Source organism: Tenrec ecaudatus, chromosome 3, assembly GCF_050624435.1.
Source record: "Tenrec ecaudatus isolate mTenEca1 chromosome 3, mTenEca1.hap1, whole genome shotgun sequence".
Classification (NCBI taxonomy): domain Eukaryota; kingdom Metazoa; phylum Chordata; class Mammalia; order Afrosoricida; family Tenrecidae; genus Tenrec; species Tenrec ecaudatus.
This window is the reverse complement of record NC_134532.1, coordinates 138,413,464-138,437,389: the sequence shown is the minus strand read 5'-3', so window position 1 is coordinate 138,437,389 and position 23,926 is coordinate 138,413,464. Positions and strand designations below refer to the sequence as shown.

Sequence of the window (23,926 nt, the reverse complement as noted above, 5' to 3'; positions counted from 1 at the left end):
CTAACAACAATACAGGTGTTGCTGCAAAAAACCTCCGAGGAAAACCAGTCCACATTCCAGAGCAGTGAGGTCTAATCGCTTGAGAATTTGGGGGATAATTGGTCCCGGGTTGGTTTTTGCTTCTCCAAGCCCTGGGGTTCTTGTTTTGCTCATCACTGTTTCTTTCAGGAGGAATCAAACCTCTGTCCATCCGCAGGCAAAGGAGGGGGAAGAGGGGAGTGTGTAAACGCATGTGTCTGGTGGTGTCTTGGGCTCTACTCATGTACATGTTGACTTGCTGGCCGTCTTGGGCCAAGGCCTCTTACGGCGTCACAGAGGCACTTCAGTTTGACTAGTCAACCCTTCAACTACAGACAAGGGTTCTGATCGCCACCAAAGGGCGCAGGCTAGCGCGTCAGGAAATGGCATCAACAATATGAACTAATGCGTCATACCTTTGAAGTTGTTCAGACATCTAAACTTTGTATGAATTCAAATTAAAATTCTTTCCATCTTCTTGAATTAAATACTATTTGATAACATGCCTACCCTTGACTGATCGACTATTTCATTAGCTAAAATTTTGCATTAGGACAACAGTGAAAGATCTACTTACTACCTGACTATTTTGTGCCTTAGAGTTGTACATCTGGTAGTGATGGATGCTGCGGGATGAAGGGAGAGTAATGCTGGCTGTAAGAGTTAAGCTTCTGCGTCAATTTGGCTGGGCCATGCGTCTCCTGGTTTGGAGTTATGCTACGATGTAGCAATCCTCCCCCTGTGATCTGCTGTGGCCATCCTCCAATTTTACATTACCCTCATTTTTGCATAATAACCTAGTATTTGGAAGCGAACCATGTCAATAAACCAAGACTGGTGTACTACACTGTAAAGGAAATAAAATATTTGGGAAATTTCGGTATCTAATTATTTTTTTAAATGTGTTTCACTTAGTGCAAAACTATTTGAGGTTTACCTCTGAGTCATAATCTGCAAGGATCCACGGAAAGACAGGATACTGCATGAGATCATTGTAGGATCTGCCAGCCAACGTGTTCAAGTGCATCAAATACTGGAAGTTGCTGATTTCACCCCTCTTGGGAAAGAAATATTCATTTTAGAACAATTGATTATTTCCACCAAGTGCACTTTTTACATCTGTCTATGTAAACGGTACAATTTCTTACAGATTCTAAATAAACATGATTTTCCTTTCTCAATATACAAAAGGAAAACATTTTCTATGCCAAAGATTTATACGACTTGAAGAGAAACCAGAGTATGAAAACGTTTTCTAAATAGCACGTATTTCACTAGGAAGAGCAAAGTGCGTCTAGCTGTAGTCTCGGATTCTCAAACGGTTAATCACAAAGGAAGCTTCCGTTTCCTTACTTACCTCCCATCTCTGTGTTACAGACTTCTCTCCAACCAGCGTGCTAAGCAATCCAGATCTACGAAGAATAAATAACACAATATTACGCAGGCAGAGCAATTCAAACCCGAGTCAGCACAGAGCTGGAAACCAAGGCAGCTGGTCCAAGAATCCCTTCAATGTTGGAGGAGCCACAAATGGGGCACGGAATCAGTTTATGGGCTGCAATCACCATTTAAAATATGAAACAGGAACTAAAGCTGAAGAAAAGAGCGAACAAGGCGAGCGAGTCCATTCAGCCAGGGGAGTGTTTGCTGTGACTGTTGTCTTTGCACTTGTGAGTTAGCACGTGTGTCTCGAGCTGCACTCAATCTACATTTCTTGGTCAAAGAGTTTGAGGTATGATAGGCAGGACAAACAATCCGGAGAGAAAACAATGGGCCGATAGTTCCGGGGGACACGGGAGAGGGGCGGTGGGGAAAAGAAGTGGATGCTAACAAACCCAGGGCCAAGGAAACAACAAGTGATCAAGAGCGATGGCGAGGAGGGCACAGGATGCCTGGTAGAGCTTTATCACGGGTAATGTAACTGAGGGGAATTACTGAAACCTGAATGAAGGTCAAGCATGATAGTGGGACAAGAGGAAAGTAAAAGGAAATTGAGGAAAGAACTAGGAGGCAAATGGCATTTATAGACACCTAAATACAGGCATGTTCATATGTAAATATATTTACATATAACCATAGAGAAATAGACCTATGTACATATATTTATACGTTAAGTATCAAGAGCCTCTACTCAACTCCCTCAACACAAGAACACTCTGTTCTAATAACTTGGCATTCTGTGATGCTCAGCTGAAGACAAAATGGGTGCATAAGCAAATGTGGTGAAGAAAGTGGATGGTGCCCGGCTATCAAAAGATACAGTGACTGGAGTCTTAAAGATTTGAAGATAAACAAGCGGGCATGTAGCGGAGAAGCAACAAAGTCCACATAGAAGAATCACACCAGTCTGTGTGATCTTGAGGTGTTGATAGGATCCGATATCAAGGACCCAGAACAAAAAATCGTATCACTGTGAATGAGGGTGAATGCAGAGTGGAGACTCAAAGCTCATCTGTACAGTTGGACATCCCCTTACAGAGGATCACAAGGAAGAGACGAACCAGTCAGGGTGCAGTGTAGAGCACCGAAAAAACATTCAACTTTCCTCTAGTTCTTTAATGCTTCCTCCACGCCTACCCCCCCCCCCCACCACTATCATGACTCCAGTTCTACCTTACAAATTCAGCTCAACCAGAGGATGTACATGGGTACAGATAAGAACTGGAGACAGAGGGAATCCAGGACCTATAAACCCCTTAGGACCAATAATGACAGTAGTAATACCAGGAGGGTAGGGGAAGGTGGGGAGAAAAGGGAGAACTGATCACAATGATCTACATATAATCCCCTCCAAAGGGACAGACAACAGCAAAGTGGGTAAAGAAAGACATAAGTCAGTGTAAGACATGAAATAATAATTTATAAATTATCACGGGTTCGTGAGGGAGGGTGGGGGGAGGGAAAAATGAGGAGCTGAAACCAAGGGCTCAAGTAGAAAGAGAATGTTTTGAAAATGATGATGTCAACAAATATACAAATGCACTTGGCACATGGATGAATCTGTGGATTGTGATAAGAGCTGTATGAGCCCCCAATAAAATGATTAAAATATAAATTAATAATTAAAATGGGAAGTAATTATCTAGAAAAGATTGATGGCAAAATATGTACAAATATGCCTGATACAACTGATGCAGGGATTATAATAAGTTATATAAGAGCCCTCAATAAAATGATCCAAAAAAAAGAGAGAGTTTGGTAAATATTGATCTGGTCTAACCTTCTATCTCTTAAAAATTTCCTAGTCAAGGAGACCCAAAGATATTTACCACCATGATATTAAGCATCTTAAAATACATACATACACTTTAATTTCACTAAGGGGATTTTACATAATGATGGGGACTCACCATTTACAGAATTATAATTAGAAAAATTGATAAGAGATTAAATGTCAAAATTAGAAGAATGCTACACGCGTGACTCATAGTCACTGTCATCAGGCCGAGGCCGACTCGCACCGAGCCTGTAGGACAGGGTCGGGCTGCTCCTGCCGAGCTTCTGAGACTGCAACTATTCACAGGAGTAGGAAGCCCCGTCTTCCGCCCAGAGCGACTGGTGGAGAGAATGGTGCCCCACCGAATAACCGCTATGCCACGGGGGCGTGATAAATTGGTACCCTATGAAAATTTGAAGGATTAACATGTAATAATGAAAGGGAGTTACAAATAAAAACATGCACTTGCAGCATGAACCCAATTACGCACTTAGGGATGGAGGCGCGCTCAAAAAGACTAAGGGAACGGAGCAACACGTGAACCAGAATTTGAGATGAGTAATGAAGCCTTACTTTTCTTTTCCTCTAGCTTTTAGCATTTTAAGCATCTTCTCTAATAACCAGGTATAAAAGCATTTTAACAAATGGAATAATACTGTCTCCAGATATGAAACGCTTAATTTCACTATCAAACTATAACGTGCAAGAGGCAAACCACCTACCCCTGCTCCACACTTGTGTTCGGTCGCTGTCCAGACACAGACTCTGAGCTGTCAGTGAGCGATGGAACGACAGCCAAAAACCTGGGGAGATAAAAGACACAAACAAAACCCCGTCAAGTTTCCACTCGAGCCTGAGTTGGGATCTATGAGGGGCCTGAGAAAGGATGCTTCCCTTCAGCCCTCCTGGTTTGCCTTTCCTCTGCCCTCCTGTGTCATCATCGGTGGCATGTTCCGGACAGACACAACACACAGAGCTTCCTGCAGTTCGAACAAGGGGGAGAAAAGTAATTCCAGTGCCCAATAAGCATATAGCAAAGTCGACCACTTTGGAGTTTTCCATGTGTGGCCGCACGACCAGGAAAGAAGGACACACTCTGCTGATGTGCAGGGACGGAGTAACTTCATGATCTGCAGAGTGAGTCCCAGCTGCACCGTCATGTAACTCAGATGACAGAGCAGAGACATCACTCAACTGATAGTCAAAAAAATAAATAAAAGAGAGACCCTTCCCACCACAGTGTCACAGTTTCATTAATTGTTCACAATGTCAACATTCATTTTCCCTCTTTTTATGGTTGTAAAAGGTCAGCATTAATCTCGTAAGGTCAGAGAAAAATCATGAAGACAATTCCTAGGATGGATATGGGCCTTAAATTTGGCATATGCATAGAAATTTCTCAGAGAAGGATGTTCCTTTCCTCAACAGACAACTTGTCATGAGAGGCACATATTCCTGTAGCTTTATAAACACTATCACCTTTAGAGATTTAATGAAATAACTAAGAAGCTCAGTCCCTAGTAGTTAGTGCTTCTCTATCTAGGAGTTTTGCATCTCCACAAACCACCCTAGATAAGGACCCTCACTTCCCATGTGCTCACAGATGCGCACGTTCCCAGGAGCAGTGTTGCTGGGCAGCATCATTCCTCATGAAACGAACAGGAAACTTCCCTTGAGAGAGGGATCGCCAGGCTCTACTTAGGATGCTCTTCAAGGCGCCCTGCTAGCTGCAAGGCCTGTGGTTACAAACCACCAGCTGCTCCTTAGGAGCCAGATGAGGCTTTCTTCTCCCCTAAGAGCTGCAGTCTCAGACACCCACAAGGGCAGTTCTGCTGTCTTCCAGAGTCCCTGTGAGTCAGAATTGACTCAATAGTAGGGAACTTGGTTTGGTGTTTTTATGAGCAACCTTCATTCAGGGAAAGCAATGGCTATGAGACAAAAGGCCAGTAGCTCGATCATACCAGCCACTCTGTGGGCAACAGATGTTATAAAGATTATAGCCTTGAGGCTCCCATGCAGCCTTTCTATTACAGGGGGATGGTTTCGAGCGCCCTGCAGGAAAGAATAAGGCAGAGCCTCTCATTCCCCGAGCAGTTTGAAAATGCCTTAACATTTGTACTTGGAACAGAAATACTTTCAAGCACCAGGGAGAGGTTGGAGTTAAGTGCTCTATTTGGCTATGTTACTTTTAAAGGACCACACAGTATTCAACTGCCCTTTCAAGGCCAGCGAAGAGTCCTTTGTGAATGTAATTTCTTAAGGAACAGGGATTTGGTAAACCAGAGAAGTCTCTGTAAACCCGAAGCATAGTTATTTTATGGCTAGGTGATTTATTAAGGAAGCAGTAGCTACAATTCAGGACCAGGACCAGGAAGAAGACAAAGTCTAGAAGGCTGCTCTTGTCCTGTGCACAGGACAGCTCCTCCCGGCTGGGCAAACAGACAGTGGGCCCTTCTCTCTGCCATGAAGTCTTATTTTTAAAAGCACAGTTATGCCTTTTGACGAACTCTAAATTACCAGAGGACAAAAAAAAAAGGTATTTCACAACAGAATGCTTCAAATAGCACTACTTTAAGAGCTACTCAGAAGATTCATGTTGAGAGAGTGGTTGGGCCATAAATGTTTTCTTAAAAGAGCAACTCACTCCCTGTCCCAGTCCTAGATGTGAACGGCTGGCGGAAGCAGTCACAACCACCCACCCACACCCCCCTCCGGTCCCAGGAAGGCACAGAAAGCATCTCTAGTCAACAATACCTTTGGTAGACTTTGTTTCTAATTCCTTTCTGGAAAGCAAGGAGGTAATTCCGTCCATCGCCAGAGAAAACTTCCACAGCAATAGGCTGAAGTTGTCAGAAGAAAAAGTTTTAAAAGCAAGCAAACAAAAATAGAAGTTCCCAATCAGGCTACCTAATATTAGTGTTACACATTATTTTTGCGCACTATGAATTGCTACAATGTTCCAGAAGTTAATTGGCTAACCAAAGGATTTATGTTAAGAGTTAATGAATTCTCAGCAGATTAAGTTAAAAAAGAAACAGATTACTTAGTCTGTTCAACTTGTTGTCAAGATCCTCAGTAACAGCACGATGGAAGACTACCCTAATCACTTTAAAATAGCAACAAACCTCTACACAAATGTACTACCCATGTTAACATGCTTCATGAAAATATGCGTGCCTCAATTTTATATCCGTCTTGATAAAAACTAAGAAGTAGAAGCCGTTTCACAAAAGGGGGCTCACTCACTAAGCTTTAAATGGCAATTTGGGCACCAAATTAGATCTATTTTAGCTTCGCTCTGTGAAAAAAAAACAATGCAACTATTTGGCGAGATTTGGGGAAGAAACCAAATGACAGGAAAAGAATCATTTTTCTTTTCTTCTCTGTCTCTTTTTAAAGGAAGCTGTACGGAGTATCTTGTGTTAGACAGGTTTAGAAATCCCAGAGAGTAATGGCTAGAAATCGCCGCCTGGAGGACAGGGATTGGATCTGTTTTCTTCAGCAGAATCGTATCTGGGACATATGGCTGGGTATTCAAAACATGCTTTTCAATGAACTAAATTAGCATTGCAGAACTATGCTAGCATTAAAGCTCGGAAGTGTCTCCTGTGTTTGCTTCATCGAGTGCCCAGCAGGGCTCTCCGAGCTCATTGCCATCATTAGCCCCATGCCCCAGGAAGGGACGGACGGACGGACACAAAGAGAGGCATGCCCTGTCCTGTGCTGGTCTGTGGCGGGGCTTAATCTGAACCCCAGCAGTCTGACTCTAAACATGAACTTCTTTTCCCACGGAGCCAAAATTTGGAATCTTGCTATTAAAGTGTGCTTGGGAGGCAGATTACAGGGCTATATTTCAGGTTATTTTATTTCAGTAACTCTACTCTTTAAGACAGAGTTAAAGATAAAGACACCGTAACAAATTCTACAAATTAGAATTTGTATATTATAGTGAAAATATACTTTTTATGTTAAAAGACAATGAAAATGATGTTTTGGGAACTGTGGGAATATGGATAACAAAGTAGCGCCCAAGCTGTAGGCTGTCTGGACAAAAATCGGTCCATTATATACAGTTATATACCCATGTACAGTGAGGGTAGGACCATGTTTAGGAATGGAATAACGTAGATCCTACACATGGCTTTTATGACATGCATATTCTGAGGCAGGGAACATAACACAATTCACCTGTAAGAGGTATCTCCTTTTATGCACTTCCTTGATATCTTCATAGGCAAAAATGCTACAGGTTCTCTTGAGTTGACTCGGGCCTTGCCTGGCTCCTCGGGGGATAATCGGCTCATGCATACTAGGGGCACCAAGAGAGAAAGGGGAAAACACCCACAAACCGGAGATCAATCCACTGCCCCCCAAATGGTGCGGTCTTTTCAGCCTCATCAACAGGAGATGGGAGGGCAAAAACACTTACTAGAATTTTCAGTTTTAAAAAAAACAAAACCAAAAAACCCACACACCTTCTAGAACAATGAGTACAAATAAAAACAACTTGTGAGGAACACAGTAATTTTTAAAACCTCATTATTATAGCCAGGGCCAATGTATCTATTCGGTACATGGTACTTTCAGGGGCCACGATGAGCGTCCCTAGCACTAAATAACTGCTCAGGTAGAGAAAACACTTGGATAGAGAGTACTGCTGTGTCTCACGTTATCCCGTGCCTCGCAGACCTGCTTGTTTTTAACAAACAAAGGGCAGGTCTGTGGCTGCCTTGTACCCATCAGCGTGTGCTTGTTTTTCCGGCGGCGTGTGCTCACTTCCTTTTTGTGACTTGCATGGATAATTCTCACAGTATTTCACACTGGCTGACGTGGAATGGACTGTAGAGTAATGGTGTATAGCCCGCTTTTCCACGCCCGGGGAAAATCTAACACTTGTGACTCACTTCTCCGCAGTGATCTGGAACCAAACCTGCCACAGCCTGAGGCATGCCTGAACCAAGCTGCAAAATACAACTTCTGGTAGTTTTGTAAAGAGGGAACCCACCAAGGTCATGAAGTAGCCCTGCTGGCTGCCAACAGCAGCCAATAAAAACGCAAGTGATACAGCTAGGAAGGAACCCCGGGCTCATGCCTACATCCAGCAATGCTTGATGTTCCAATGCTTGACAGACAGAAAAGGCCTACGGCTTGGCTAATCTCAAGGCCCTATCTCCCCCTGGTTCTGTCCATCTTCTGGGTTTCCATTACCCACGATCACTTTAACACAGGAGGAGCAGAAGGTGAGATAAATGAGTACAACACAGGTAAGTCTGGCTTAAGCTTTCACCGCTTGTAGGGAACAAGGGGAGCACGTTCACTCTTCCGTCTACTAAAGCACTGAGTGATAGTCTGTTTCCTGCAGCCCCGACGTGAACAGAAATTCTAGGAAAATAACACATTATAAGTTCAGGAAAAAATGTATCCGCGTATACATTGTAATTGAAGTAGCTTGCTACCAGTGGCTGTGAACGCGTAAAGAAGATATTTCATAGTATTTTCACATTGATAAAGAAGGCAACGTTACTTCTTTACTACCTTGAACCAGGTAGTGCCCTCACAGATGACAGATGCACACAAGGTTAGCAATAACAATACCAGAATTAGGGAAAAAACAAAAACCGATGTCTATTCGGATTTTCTATCTTTTAAACATCGCTGTACCTTCTCTCTCTTCTCTCATCTACTTACTTTGGAGGCAGCGTTTCGATATCTCGGATTTCCCTGGTGGCTGTCATGGTGAAGCCGTCAATCACGTAGAAATGCTCTTTGCCAAACAGCAGCAGCCCCTCGCTGGTATCGAGGCCCTGGACCCGAGCGCAGCGGTACATGTGTTGGATCTAGGAGGAAGCCACGAACATCCATTAGGACAGCTTTTAAAATCGTCCCGATATTTTATCAGTTGTTGATAACAGAAGGCTTTCTTTAAGTAAACCCGTTTCGTGGAAGCGGTAATTAGCACATCAGTGGTTTAATCACACTAAGAAGGTTTGTGCACCCGTCACCACCATCCACTTGAGCAGGGTGTTTTCAAACAGGTCCTTCCTGGGCCGAGTTTGACCAAGCCGGCACTGCAGGGGTGCGCAAGGATGTGTGTCCCGTGACTGCTGGACAATGGCGCCCTCGCTGCGCATGGTATTTTTGGATGCACGATTTTACCAATTTTTAAATTTCTGTGAAATTGCACACACACAAATAAACTAAGTAAGATCATAGCTTTCAAAGCTACCTCACTGGGGAGGGGTCCAGCTGGCAAACAAACGCAGAAGGCGCACGCAGTGGGGCAAGAACGCCCTATGGTACTGCGGTGGCATCCCTTAGCGAAGTCTATTAAGCTTGAGTGTAAGCCTCTAGAACAGCAGACGGCTGCGATTGGAGCCCAAGTACCAGTAGACTTTAGCAAATTAATCTATCCAATCTGTCCCCCCATCCACCATGTATCCATCCATCTCTCCAAATATTCACCGAATGTTCACTATGGGCCAGGTACACATGTGCTATGTTCTCTAAGTGAGGAGCATATTTGGCCCCTGCTTTCATAGTGGAATGGGGCACTGATTGCGTAGTGGTTATGCATGGGCTGGTCAGCAGTTCAAGTCCACCAGCCAGCCACTCCATGGGAGAAAGATGAGACTCTACTCCCGTAAAGAGTTATAGTCTCGGAAAACCACAGGGACAGGTCTACCGTGTGCTAGAGGGCCACTGTACCCCAGAAATGACTCAACAGCACTGGGTTCTAAGTTTTTCCTGGGGGAAGTGAGATGCCACAAGGTGGGCAGGAAAGGGAATAGACAGGTAGAGGTAAAGAGATTAGAATAGGGTTTTGCCTTCTGCCAGAAGACATACACAGTGAAAAAAGGTCTCAGACTCTGGCAGCCCTGAATGACTTCCCAGTTTTGCCATTTCACCCGGGTAGCCCTTGTCAGCTCGCTCTTGGTGTTTTTATGTGTAAATTTCAACTCTATCACTTTGGGGTGAGAGGTTTGAGGGCAAACACAAACCTGTGAGGGAGCCCAGGTTGCCCACCTGCCCCTTCTTCCTGACACCACACAGGACTGAAAGTAGGCAATCTGTCCCTAGCTGCTCCCACCTGGATCCTGTCTGCCTGGAAGACTGTCGGTCTTTGTCTGAGACAAACTTGGCCAAAGTAACAGTGTCTTCCAGGAGGAAGGACTTGCTAAGTCTCTCAATGCAAGTATTGTTTTCTTTCCAAAGGTGAGCCTTTAGTTCTGAGCCAAACTCTTGCTCACACTGAGTTTGACCTGAGTCAAAGGGGAAAGAACAAAACCAGCAATTAAATCAAAGGCACACAAATGCCAGTTTGAAGCTATTTCTTAAGCCATTAAAGCTTAACGTAACCAGAGCAAAACTGCACCGTTGAAATCAAAGGCTTAAAAAATCAAAAGCATGAGAAAACGTGTGCTAAAATATAAAAATGCAAGTCAGTTTGCAACACCATGTTTGAACTTCAAAAATAAAAAGCATACAATGTTACAAGAGAAATCCTGACGTACTCTCAGAATATCTCCCTTGCAGCTTAGTATATACAGAACAGTGTTCATTTCATACACACAGCTTGATGAGTTCCTTTTAAAAATATTTTATCATTGTTATTTTTATAATTAAATACTTTTGTTGGGGGTTCTTACAACTCTTATCACAATCCATACATTCATCCATTGTGTTAAGCACATTTGCACATATGCTGCCAAAATAATTTTCAACGCATTTTCTTTCTACTTGAGCCCTTGATATCAGCTCATTTTTACCCCTCCCTCGTGAACCATTGACAAGTTATAGATTATTTTTTTCATATCTTATAGTGTCTTCTGTCACCTTTCAGTCACTTTTCTGTTGTTCGTCTCCCTAGGAGGGGGTTATAGATTGATCCTTCTGATCAAGGCCTACTTTCTTCCCCCAGCCCCGCTAATCCTCCTGGCATCTCTGTTCTCGTTGTTGGCCCTGAGGGGTTTATTTATCCTGGATTCTGTGTTGTGGGCTTCTATCTGCAGGAGTGCGCATGTTCTGGTCTAATCCAATTTGTAAGGTAAAACTGAGGGCATGATAGCGGAGGGAAGGAAGCATTAAAGAACTAGAGCTGTGGTTCTCAACCTGTGGGTCGCGACCCCTTCGGGGGGGTCAAAAGACCCTTTCACTGGAGTCGCCCGATTCATAACAGTAGCAAAGTTACAGTTATAAAGTAGCAACGAAAATAATTTTGTGGTTGGGGGGGGGGTTACCACAACACGAGGAACTGTATTAAAGGGTCGCAGCATTAGGAAGGTTGAGAACCACTGAACTAGAGGGAAGTTGTGTGTTTCATTGGTGCTATCCTGCACCGTGACAGGCTCGTCTCTTCCTTATGACCCTGCTGTGCGGGATGTCCAATGGTCTACAGATGAATTCTTAAATGCACAAAAACACTGTGCACCCAGCAAGATTAAGAAATCGAACTCTACTCCCGAAGAACCAAGCAGTCTCTCTTGAATTTCCTTCAGATCTGATGTCCTTTTGTAGTTATGGGACTTTTATTTGAGATTAATCAGGTCATACAGCTGAATAAAATGGTCTTGGTTATACTCTGATTTCTGGTCATTACTTTAAAGTTGGTAACATCGTAAGTATTACATTATCCAAACAAACAAACAAACAAACAAAAAAAATCACCCTTAAAAATGCAATATTCTTGGGAGACGTGGGACAGGGAAAGATATGACAAAATAATAATTTATAAATTATCAAGGGCTCATGAGGAAGGGGGGAGCGGGGAGGGAGGGGAAAAAAAAGAGGACCTGATGCAAAGGGCTTACGTGGAGAGCAAATGCTTTGAAACTGATGAGGGCAAAGAATGTACAGATGTGCTTTATACAATTGATGTATGTATGGATTGTGATAAGAGTTGAGTCCCTAATGTTTTTAAAAAATGCAATATTCTCTTCAACTCATTTGTTCCCTCCTTAATTCATTCAGCCAATCATTCTATCATCCAAAGGTTTATTGAGCATTTCTTATGCGAGGGGAGGTGTGTAGTGCACTGGGGGGCAGATGTAAGATACGGAGCCTCGCGATCTACAGGAAGTGATGGCAAGAAGTACTTGTGTTCCCAAAGCAGGTGATTACGCCGACCCTCACCCCCACGGCCCCAAGGTGGTGGAAGCACTGGAATAATCCGAAGGGGCAGCAGAGGAAGACCCACTTTTCCTGGAGGATGGACTATATACAAAGTATGTAATTACCAGGGGGGCACTGAGCAATTTTTTTTAAAGGGAGCCAGGAGGGTGGGAGTGGGGGGCTGGAATAACAGGCCAAATAAGTTTGTGGGAACCTGTGATACAGGCATTGGGAAAGCACAGCAGAGAGGTAGCTCATCTAGCCTGAGCTGGCAGGACAGTGAGGGAAGCTTCCTAGAGAACTAGAGTTATATCAAACGGGGGCTGTGAGGACAGAAGAACCTGTCTGCATGAGGGGGAATGGACATTCGGGCAGAAAACGCAGAATAAGAGTAACTGCTGAGTAAAGAAACAACAACTCCCAGTAAAACGTGCATGCGGAGCTCAGCAGGGTGGGGGGCTGAGAGAAACAAGGCAAGTGGGAGAGCAGGCATTCACAGAGCCTGGAGGACACTGCTGGCCGAGGATATGGAATCGCTGGAGGGCAGGGGAGAGAGTGGGAGAGCAGGCATTCACAGAGCCTGGAGGATGCTGCTGGCCGCGGTTATGGAATCGCTGGAGGGCAGGGGAGAGAGTGGGAGAGCAGGAATTCAGAGCCTGGAGGATGCTGCTGGCGCGGCAGCGGGCGGTTATGGAATCGCTGGAGGGCAGGGGAGAGAGTGGCCTGCTGTCTGACAGGGGGCCTGGACGCAGGGCTGCTTTAGCTTCTTGCCACTGTAACCCCGTGCTGCCTGCGGCATTTACAGCAGGGCAGGCACTGCCAGAACCAGCTTGGAGTCATCAGGCGTCTGACTGTGAATTAGAATTAGAAGCTGGCGGGGAGGAAGGCGGTGAAACAGCCGTCAATTTCCACTAAAGCAGCCACAGAAGGCTTACACGGCTACGCGTGTCCGCAGAGGCCAGAAAATGACCCGGAGAGCAGCCGAGTGCCGACCCCCAAGGCTGCTTCACACCGCAGGTTACCACAGACCGACAGCTGGTCCAGCGATGACCCGCCCGTACCTTTTCTCCCTCTTCCAACAGGCGCAGCAAGGTGGCGTTGTCCGTCTTCTCCTCCTCTTCCATAGAGCCGCCCTCGCCCAGCTGGTCTGGGGGCTGCTCCTGCGTCTCCTCGTCTCCTCCATCAGGGGCAGAGCGGGAGCGTTTCAGGGGAGGCTTCACCAGACCTGCAGTACATACCGAGACGGCCATGTGACTCTGGGTGCATTGGCACGGCAGGTTACCCTCAGAGCACTGCGGCAGGGACGGGGGTGGGGGTGGGGGGGGCAGTGCCTGCTGCAGCCCAAGAGGTGCCTCACCTTGGAAAGGATGCGGGCCGGCTCTGACTCTCCTCCCTTTTCTATGCAACGGACCGGACACTATCTATTTAGAAGTTGAGGACTAAGGGAGGTAATTCATGCAAATTGTTTGCACTGTGCTCACTACGGAGTCAAGCCTACGGAAGCTTCCGATGAAGGTGATAAACAGCGCTTAGCCCAACTGTGGGAAGGATGGCACTCTGCTGAGATGCCACTGGGGGGCACCAGGAGCAAATGATCACCAGCTGTCGGAAATGAAGAGCAAGCTAGAGACACAAGCAGACTCCGCCTGGTGCAGGGCCCCATGCCCGCCCACCCTCTCAAGGCTCACTCCCAAGCAGGAAGATGGTCGTTCTTACAGGAATGAATTCTCTCAGACCACCAGGCTATATATTCAGAGTGCACAGAAAGAGCAGAATTTTGTTCTACCTTGACAGATTATTTATTTTCCAGATTCACGCCTACATTTAGAAGACTTCCTTGATAATGACAGGAGGTGAAATTAGACTCAGCGTTGATAGTAACCAGTGAGATGGGGACGTGTGGGAAGCACTCTAACGACACTCTAAGGCTCCGCTCCATGAGCACAGCACTCCTCCGTTGCTCTGCCCGCAAAATGTTTCCGCTGCTGCTTTCAGTTGCTGGAAGCATTTGGGAAGAGCTTAGGTCACCCTGTAGGCCACTTATCCTTCGAACATGAGGTGCCGGAGGATCTGTTTTGCTTTGAGAATCCCCTTGTTTCCATGCGTGAAATGCGGTATGAATGAGTGTTGTTTGCCAGAAACACTCGCAGCTGCATGATGTTTAGTGAGAGCCAAAACCGCCATCTCCACGCTCAGCAGTACAACTCTGTAGCATTAACACTACAGGAAGGCTAGCAATATCCGTAGTGTTTGTAAAAGTTATTATTTATAATTTACATAAGAAACTCGAAAAGTGAGGTCCAGATAATTGGAACATCAGTGACCCAAACATAAAGGAGTTCAGGTAGGGTAGGGGTTACTCATGGGACTGTTAATTGCAAGGTTGGGAGGAAGACCCCCCCTCCCCCCCGCCCTAACTATTCCTTGGGGAAAGATGAGGCTGGCTGCCCTGGAAGCCCTATCCAGCAGGGTTAGGGAACCTTTTTTCTGCCGAGGACCATTTGGAGATTTATAACATCATTTGCAGGCCATCCTGGTCACACATTTAATGAACTCATCCCTAAAGCGATGGCTGAGAGGAGTGCTGATGGGGTAGTGGCCACCTGTTGGGCTGCTAACTGCAAGGTCGGCAGTTCGAAACCACTAGCTACTCAGGAGTACTCTCATCTGCAAAACCCAAAGGGTCAGCTCTCCCCTGTGCTCCCGGGTCCCCAGGGTTCGGCATGTACTCGATGGCAGCGAGAGTGAGCGAGCCTATGATGGCTGGAGCGGCTTCTCTTTGATGAGGCAGGCATGTGATGCTAGCGGGTGATGAGGGCCTCATATGGCGAGTGGACTGGACAGGCCCAACGCCTGCTCTACAGGGTCACTAGGAATCGGATTCAGCAGTGGGTGTTTTTGCTTTTTATATGCAGTGACTGAGTTTTGAATCTATCTTAGTTTGATGACGTAGTTTCAAAAAATCGGACAATTTCAAACTGTTCAATGACAAGTTTTTAGGGATTTTTTTGAAAAACACGAGAGCAATGACTGCAAGGTGTAGTCAGTCATGATCATCAATGCGAGAACAGGTATCATGATGGGAAACATGATGAGCAATGTGGTGCTGCTTTTGGTTGACGTGGTCATCTACTAGTTTTATATACATAATATGCTACGACTTTGGAATTTATGCCAAGTCTGTCCTCAGCAAGTTTTACAGTAGATCGAGTTCCTCATTCGATAGTGACTGGGTCCCCATGCTGTGTAAGGTATGTACTGTCAATAGTGACTGGATCCCCATATTGTGTAAGGTACGGGCTGTCAATAGTGATTGGACCCCCATATTGTGTGAGTAAGGTATGTGTTGAAAATGGCAAGAAGCCACTTCTGGCACGGAAACAATCTTAGTTTACAAAAACACGCCAGTGGAGTGGCCCTAACAGAGACATGGACAAGGTGCTGTATGTGTTGGAGAAGGACGTGTTGATACTTGCTTGGGCAGCAGGTCCAAATTTGTATATAAACAGGCCAAAGCTGTTGGAAGGGGATAAAAGGTTGAAGACATAGGTGTGCAGAACTACGGAATCAAACAGCCTGTGGCTATTTTCATCTCACTCACAATCTTAGGCATGCTCTACTAAAGTGTTGGAGGCTTGGATCTGGGATAATCCCTGTCAGCTCACAGGGAAAATCATTAAGCCGTTAACCAAAAACCAGGAGTTCGAATCCCCTCACCGCTCTCTGGGAGAAAGCTGTGGCAGTCAGCGTCTGTAGAGATTTCCAGCCTCACGGACCCTAAGGAGCAGCTCCACGCTGTGCTATCGAGTACGTGGGAGCTGAAATCCACTAGCCGGCAGTGCTTTTTCCTTTTGATGACTGTTATTGGCTACCAGTTCTCATGGCCTTAACTTTAAGTCAGTAGGTGGCATGGGAAACTACATACCCTAAAAAGTATTAAGCCAATGAGCACATGACAATATACAGAGACACTAAAGAAGAGCCATTTTAATTCAGCTAAAGAGATGAATCTTTTAGAAAGGTAAGATGGGATGATATGTGTGAATATTTTAAGGTTGGCCCTACTGGTTAGAGTTGGTCATATTTCCATATAAAATCCACAGATAAGGAATGCTCTAAAATGGTTTTCCAGTGGAATGAGAAGGAAAGGCAGGCTGACCTTTGACTTTAGCAATCGTGTCCTCTCCATGCTCAGGCTCTTGCTGGGTAGCTTCGCCTGCTGAGCTCTCCACAATGGTGTCTTGGACAATGGCTGGGTTGCCGGAAGCTAGGCGCATGTAGTATTCCTTACTGTCATAACTTATGGCTCTTCGGTACCTAGCAGGCTTCTAAGAAATAACAAAACAACAACAACCAAGGGCTCAGATAATTATCCTCAAAAATTAAAATGTACATTGTCTGGAGCAAAGATACGATGCCGAGTTCTCTAAGTGTGTTGCTTTTTTTGGTTAGAGTCTTTTAGCAGAGTGTATGCACTCAAGTCTTTCTGTTAGACAGTCTAATGTCAAGTTTAAAACTGATTTCAAAAAGACATATAAAACCACAATATTAGTCATTTTGATTTTCCCAAAAAGAAACAAATAATCCCGAGCTAACCCAAGTCTATAGTATAATACATCCCCACTTGACGACTGTATCAGAAACCTCCCTGCCCGGCACTGAGCGTGCCCACTGCTGCAGCGTGTGGCGCTCTAGGGGGCTTCAAGACACGCGTGGAGGTCAGGTCCACAGGACCCTCCACTCCGTGGGACAACCTATCGGAATGCTGACTTCAGAACTTAGAGGCAGTGACTCAGAACTGCTTTCCTTTCCCATTTCTGAGGTTTGGCTGGACCTCGAGAAAGGAACTCAACCTTCAGCTTATTCCAAACATAAAAGATGGAGTCCATTAGCTTTGTCCCGATGCCTGTGATCCTAAGCTGGTCCCTTCTAACTGGCCATTCTGGATTCTTGTTTGCTATGTAACAGGAAACCATCAGTGTACCCACTGACCACATGAGTATGGCAAGCACTTATTAAATAAGTCCACTGTGAAGAACACATTTTTTTAACCTACAAACATTAAATATTTTTGGTAGATGATACAAGAACATTTCAGGTTTTCCAAATGACCTAAAAACTTTATTTAAAAAATTTTTTTTAAATATAGATGCAATGAGCAACTGAGGTCTGAAATATCCCACACCATTTTAAACTACAGAGGAAACAAGTTAATTCAGCTGCCTTCAGTTAGAATTCGACGTAGACTTTGGATCAACAATTAGACAAGAGCCAGTTCCTTTCTAAACAGTGTTTCACATCTTTTCCACGGTGGTGTCATCATACAGTAGAATTCTGTATGTCAGCATGGCTGGGCCATGGTGCCCAGTTGTTGGGTCAAACACTATGAAACATCTACCTGTGATGAATTCACTGGGTTTCAGTTAAGCAGCAGAAGCTCCCTCGTGTGTGGGCCACATGCAACCAACGGAAGGCCTTAACAACGAAAAGGCAATAGTCTGCCTCCACAAAGAGAGGACTTGCTAGGATTTCCTACATTTGCTTTTTCTTTTATTTATTTGTTTTTTGTTGTTTAAAAAAAAATATTTCCCTACGTGTTCAACCTGTTGTCTGACCTGCAGATTTTGGACTTGCCTGTCCCCACAGGAGGGTGACCCATTCTCTAAAATCAAAAACCTAACCAACCCAAACCAACAAAACCCCAACAACAACAACAACAACAACACTCTCTCTTTATATAGACCTTTAAATAAATTCTGACCCATGTGGAAACGCATGAGCGCTCCAACCGTACTGAATTATTTGGACTGAAATACTTAAGTAGTCATGCGGTAAAAGCAAAGCAAAACAAAACACAATAAAGCCCTACACTGAAGCCACATTGCCCTTCTCTGAACGAGGCACACGGAGCCAGGTGCTAAACAGAGCTGTGTGCTAATTGAGGGAGGATGCTCAGCAAATGGAAAGAGAAACATATTAGATGATACAGAGACGTGTTAAAGTAATTTAAAAATAATATCACAATTATGGGAGAAACAACCTGATGGGCAAAGTAATAAGAACACTGCATTTTTTTAAAAACAAAAAGTAGTAAGCTTTTAACAATTTGGAGAGGTAAGACCATTTTAATATATTAATCCAAAATGGCCAATTTTTTAAAAAGATGAAGCATGGCATAGTTAGTGATGGGCAAGACAATGAACTGGTAGATGCTGGCTGACTTCCTTATCAGATGTGAACTTGAAGTACAAACATACTCCCTAAATCACATGAGGCATGTCCTGCATTCTTATAGATTAATCTTTCCTAAGTGAAATATGGCAAAATGTAAAATGAAAGTATTTTAAAATTGGGGGAATAGAACCCTTCTGGACAGTGAAAATCAGCAACACATTTCAAAAGTAAATTACGTAACTGACAACTGTTCATACTGCCGTTTTAATGTACTTTGGTCAGTTCTTTCTGAAAGAAAAAACCAGTTCTGAAGAGGACGCGGATGCATTCTCAAACACGCACACGCTTCAGTATCTACATGCCTGGTGAGAATAAGTGAACAAGAAGCTGAACAGGTCAGACTGCCCATTACTCACGCTGCCTGGCACTGTGTTAGTTTGTGTGTGAAGCAATGCACTTGACTGTTAGAGAAGCAGAAGACACAGACTCCGCGGGTGGGGGAGCAGCAGCCCCCGCCAGGAGGAGTCATTTGAATAAAGCTGACCTGGAGTGCAGCAAGACCTCCGGGCCTGGGAATGAGACCAACCTTTCAGTCTCAAGAACTCGACAGAAAGAGCAGATTAAAAGCTGATTTTTTTTTTTAGGTTAGTCTAGTCTATCATGCACTAAAAACAAACAAAACCAAAACCCAAACTCAAAACCCAGACTGCAAGTGTTTTTGCATTCTGGTACATTTGATAATTTGTGTTTTACCTTTTGGAGAACGATATCATCCGGTGCCTCGGGCTGTTTACTTGGGGTCTCAGACTGAAAACAGGGTATTAAGTGTAGATATCAGAAAACACAACGACAAAAACAAAATACAACTTAAAGAAGAACACAAACGTAAAGCTTTCTTGACTGCCAGGACTATGGGGGACAGGGCCTCAAGTACGCCTGCTGTCCTACCTGCGTGAAATCAGGCCTTGCTTCTGGTAGTTGTGTGCTCAGCGATCAAGGGAGACCATGTCAAGGGGTCCATGTAGAAAAAGAATGTCGGGACAGTGTGCTAGCAATCGTACATTCTACTTGATGTGAACAAAAATGAATGACTGATATATGTATTAATCCCAACTAATAAAAAAAACCCTACGTACACTAAAATTCACATTGGAATGAAGCAGGACAGACTTAAAAATCACAAAGACAAAACCTAGCACAGGTCATCACTGTCACCGGTAACTTCCAGGCCATGTTTTAGATGATTTTAAAAGGAAAACAGTAACAACAGAAATCTAGGTAATAGAACCTAGGCTAGTCTGGGTCTTCTGTCTTTTCACTTTGCTCTCTACATTATAACAGGAGCAACTAGGTCCCAGTATTCTCGACGATATCCCAGATGGGAGGAAACCGCCAAGTACTAGTGAATGAAACACCTCCCCCCTCGCCCCCCTCAAATCCAAGGATGTATTTCCCTCCTTACTCTTACAGATCCAGCTCCAGGCAGGCTGATCCTTGGCTCCCCAACCCAAATCTGCTAAGAGTACTTTGTAGAGAACTAAGCATGTGCTTTCTATTTTATTCCTAGAATACAATCCCAATAGCAAGGCATTTTCCCACTGAGCTGTATGGTACCTGTGAGGAACCCTGGTGGCTCAGTGGGTACGCAGCGGGCTGCGAACCACAAGGCCAGCAGTTAGAAACCACCAGCTCTCAGGGAGAAAGGCCGGCCTTTCTACTCTCCGTCAAGAGTTACAGTCCCAGAAGCTCCCAGGGGCAGTTCTCCCCTGTCCGGTAGGGTTGCTGTGAGTCAGAATGGACTCGCTGGCAGTGGGCTTGGTTTCTGGTAGTACACAACACCAACTCTTCTTCCGAAGAACAGGGTCGATCGGGAGATGTTAGCCCGGGTACCACAGTGGCTTCGGGGGGGCTGCTAACTAGAAGGTCCGCAGTTCAAGACATAAGGCTTTCTCTTCCCACAAGCACCTCAGTCTCAGAAAGCCACACGCACTGCTGTCCCCTGTCCTGCAGGGTCATCCGGAGTTGTAACGGACTCTAAGGCAGTCACGGGGGTCCGGAGACTGGTAAGCATGGCAACAGTAAACAGAAGGCCAATGCTTTCAGTAGTGCTTGCTTCCTTAGCCCAAACAACCAGCGAGCCAGTGGGCAATCACTGTGAAATACTGCACAAGGTTTAATAAACACGTCTCTTAAAAAGCAAGCATTTTAAAAGTATACCTTACATAGGAGGTTTCTCTTAGGAATGATGAAAATATTCTCAAGTTCGGTGGTAACGGTTGTAAAACTCTTTAAATACACTGAAAATTACTGATGCTTTAAACAGAAATTTTATGATATGAGTGCATCTCAGGAAACGTTATTTTAAAAAGTATCCAAAAACCCCTGTAAAATGTTTGAGAGTCACGATACCTTGATGAAGTTTGGCTTTACGCACGTGCATGGATTTTTAAAACTCGCTTAGGATTTGTGTACTTCAATGTGAATTTTATCTCAGTTAGAAAAAAAAAGAATTTCAAACAAATCAGTCTGAGTTTTATAAATAAAAGATCGATTGCTGGAGAGAGATGTGATGACTGCCTGCTGAAACCCAACTCTGAGGCTCACTCACTGTCTCTTCCATGGGACCCCTGGTGGCAGAGCGAGCTGCCACCTGCCGGGTCTGCTGCTCGGTGGAAGAGAGAGGAGGATTTCTACTCAGGTGACAATGCCTGGCCTTGGCAACCCACAGGGGTCGTTTAATTCTGTCCTACAGGAATGTTGTGAGGAGGTGGCCTTGGCAACCCACAAGGGTCGTTTAATTCTGTCCTACAGGAATGTTGTGAGGAGGTGTCAACTCCGTGGCAGTGAGCTTTTCAGCATATCTTCCACGGGGCCGAGAACCACACGATAGGCAGTTGGTTATAGGTCTATTCTTATAGTTTCTTTGCAAAACAAGCTATGGCCTACTAGCTTAATACATACTTGCTCATGGATAAATTGAGCAAGCAAGGTTCTGAGGTTACTGAGACTCCAAGGACGCATGTTACAGAGTCACAGCACCCTGGCTCCCCTGCACTGTCAAACGATGACTACATCACGCTAGCCAGGTGTCGCTAGGTACTGTCGAGTGGTTCTCATGTGCAGTGACTGTCTGCGTCCCGGCACGGACACTGCCTAGCGGGCCCGTTTGTAAATCAGGTCCTCATCTGTCAAACTGAGCTGCTAATCCAGCAGAGAGAGAGAATATTAGGACGATGATTACTGGAGAAATGACACAAATGCAAGCCTCACTGAAAGAATGATTTGGAAATATACTTAATTGACAGTGGCTTATATTTTACACGTTTGTGTTCTTGAATGGATTCTGTGAAATGAGTATTTGGCTCAGTAATAAGTTTATGTAAATGTATGTGCTTAGTGTAAGAAACAAAGTAAGAAATATAAAATTGAATAGGCTGTAACTCTTAATTATTTATCTGGAAGGTAAATTCATAATTAGAGGATATATTTCTAAGGTGCTATTATGAGAGCAGGTGTGGGCAAAAGGCTGTAAAAAATGCAAATGGGTATTTTTCATGGTGCTCCTGTATTGGAATTTTAGGGCTGAAAGTTATGGTTCTTCCACTCATCTGTCAGTTTGCTAGACTGTGGTGGCTCATGTGATATGACTGGTATTTAAAATACTAGCAGGGTTACCCATGCTGAACAGGTTACCTGGAGGCTTCCGGACTAAGAAGAGACCAGGAAGGACCAGGCTGCTTACTTCTGAGGCAGCAGCTACTGAGAACCTTGTGTTAAGAGTGGAGCTTTGCCAGGTACACTGTTCGACGACGAGGGTCAGAAGGAACTCACAAGACATTTGGGGTGGGGTGGGGGGGTGGTTCCTCTCTCAAGGAGAGTTGACCTTCATGATGCAGGGCAAGCAAAGCTTTGGGGCCTTCATTCACTGTTGGGCATGACTCAAAACAAGAAGCAACAGCTGCAGACATCCATTGATAATTGGGAAAGGGAACGTATGAAGTATGGATTTAAGCTGTCAAAATCACAGGGCACATGTAAAGGTAGACATCTGATGCATTCTCACTGCCACGGAGTCGAGTCTGACTCAGTGACCCTCGAGGACAGACTTCAAACCTTTACAGGAGTTGACAGCCGCCTTTCCCCCGTGATGGCTGGGTTCAAACCACTGACCTTGTGGCTGGACCTTTGAGCTGGACAACCATAGGGCTTACTAAGCAAGGGAAGCCAAATTAAAGAGAAATCGTGATCGTCACAGCCACTGTCAAAAGGAGCGGTGCAGGATCTACACTGACATACAGTGCTGTGTGTGACTGGGTAATGGCTCAATGGACACAAGGAAATCTAGTCAACACAACCACTCATCAAGTTTACACACCCACCATTAAAGCTAGCGATGAAAAATGAAAGAATTTCACCAACTTCAGTCTGAAATTGGTCAAATAAACAATCAAGATGCCTTGGTAATTACTGGCGATTGGAATGCTAAATTGGAAACCGAGAGAAAGGCTCTTGGTGACAGAAATGAAAACGGAAATTGTATGATAAATATCTTTTTTCACTAACAGACATGTGAATCTATAAGCTTTCCCAAATGATATTCTTTCTACAAATTTCATGATATTAATTCTGCTTTTGAAAATTGAACCATCGAAGGGAGGCACGAGAGCTTTACATTTATCAAAAGAGGGGTACACATCTTTAAAAGAAAAATCATGAAACACTCAACTAAAAAATAGAATCCTACAGAATGACACTATCCAGTAATGTCAGACATGGACCACACATGGACACTACACCTCTTCAAAGTGTCCCAGTCTGAACTGAGACATGCTGGGCCAAGTATTCAACAGCTTTCAAAGATTCAATTAAAAAAAAAAAGTAAAATAATCTAGAATATAAATGTTTTTATTCTTGGTCACACCTTGAACTATTAATTTGGCTGTATTAATTTCCATGAGTGATTAAAATGAATTTTACCTGCTTTCAAACCTCTTCTAATGTGCTTAACTGAGCATTTAAAAGGTTCTCAACTTGTGGGTTGCGACCCCTTTGGTGGTCAAGTGACCCTTTCACAGGGGTCACCTAATACATCCTGCATACCAGATAATTACATTACGATTCATAACAGGAGCAAAACAACAGTTATGAAGTAGCAACGAACATAATGTTATGGTTAGGGGTCACCCCCACATAAGGACCTGTCACACAGGGTCACGGCATTGGGAAGGTGGAGAACCGCTGACCGCGCACATTCATGGCATGAAGCCCTTCTACCGCACAGCACCGCTCTGCACGGAGACAGCCTGGGAGATGCTTCTCCCGCCCAACAGGGGTGAGGCGACATGTGGATTTCTACGGAAAAGAACACTGGATCTGGAGGTAAGGTGAGTGCTGGGCAGGAAAAGTTGC

At 44.6% G+C, this 23,926-nt stretch overlaps 1 protein-coding gene across 5 annotated transcripts in view; it reads right to left on the bottom strand.

The window, feature by feature from the left end:
• The window catches only part of WDFY3 (WD repeat and FYVE domain containing 3), a 301,390-nt gene that overhangs the window by 31,261 nt on the left and 246,203 nt on the right, over window positions 1-23,926 (bottom strand). For 4 of the 5 annotated variants that reach the window (XM_075544080.1, XM_075544079.1, XM_075544081.1 and 1 more), the window contains 9 exons: window positions 19,271-19,324; window positions 16,503-16,671; window positions 13,405-13,568; window positions 8,924-9,072; window positions 7,424-7,544; window positions 5,990-6,075; window positions 3,958-4,038; window positions 1,376-1,430; window positions 956-1,075 (listed from right to left, as the gene is read on the bottom strand). In XM_075544080.1, coding sequence (XP_075400195.1) covers window positions 956-1,075; window positions 1,376-1,430; window positions 3,958-4,038; window positions 5,990-6,075; window positions 7,424-7,544; window positions 8,924-9,072; window positions 13,405-13,568; window positions 16,503-16,671; window positions 19,271-19,324 — 999 coding nt within the window. The remainder of the gene's footprint in view (window positions 1-955; window positions 1,076-1,375; window positions 1,431-3,957; window positions 4,039-5,989; window positions 6,076-7,423; window positions 7,545-8,923; window positions 9,073-13,404; window positions 13,569-16,502; window positions 16,672-19,270; window positions 19,325-23,926) is intronic. The other variant, XM_075544082.1, reaches the window with a different exon arrangement.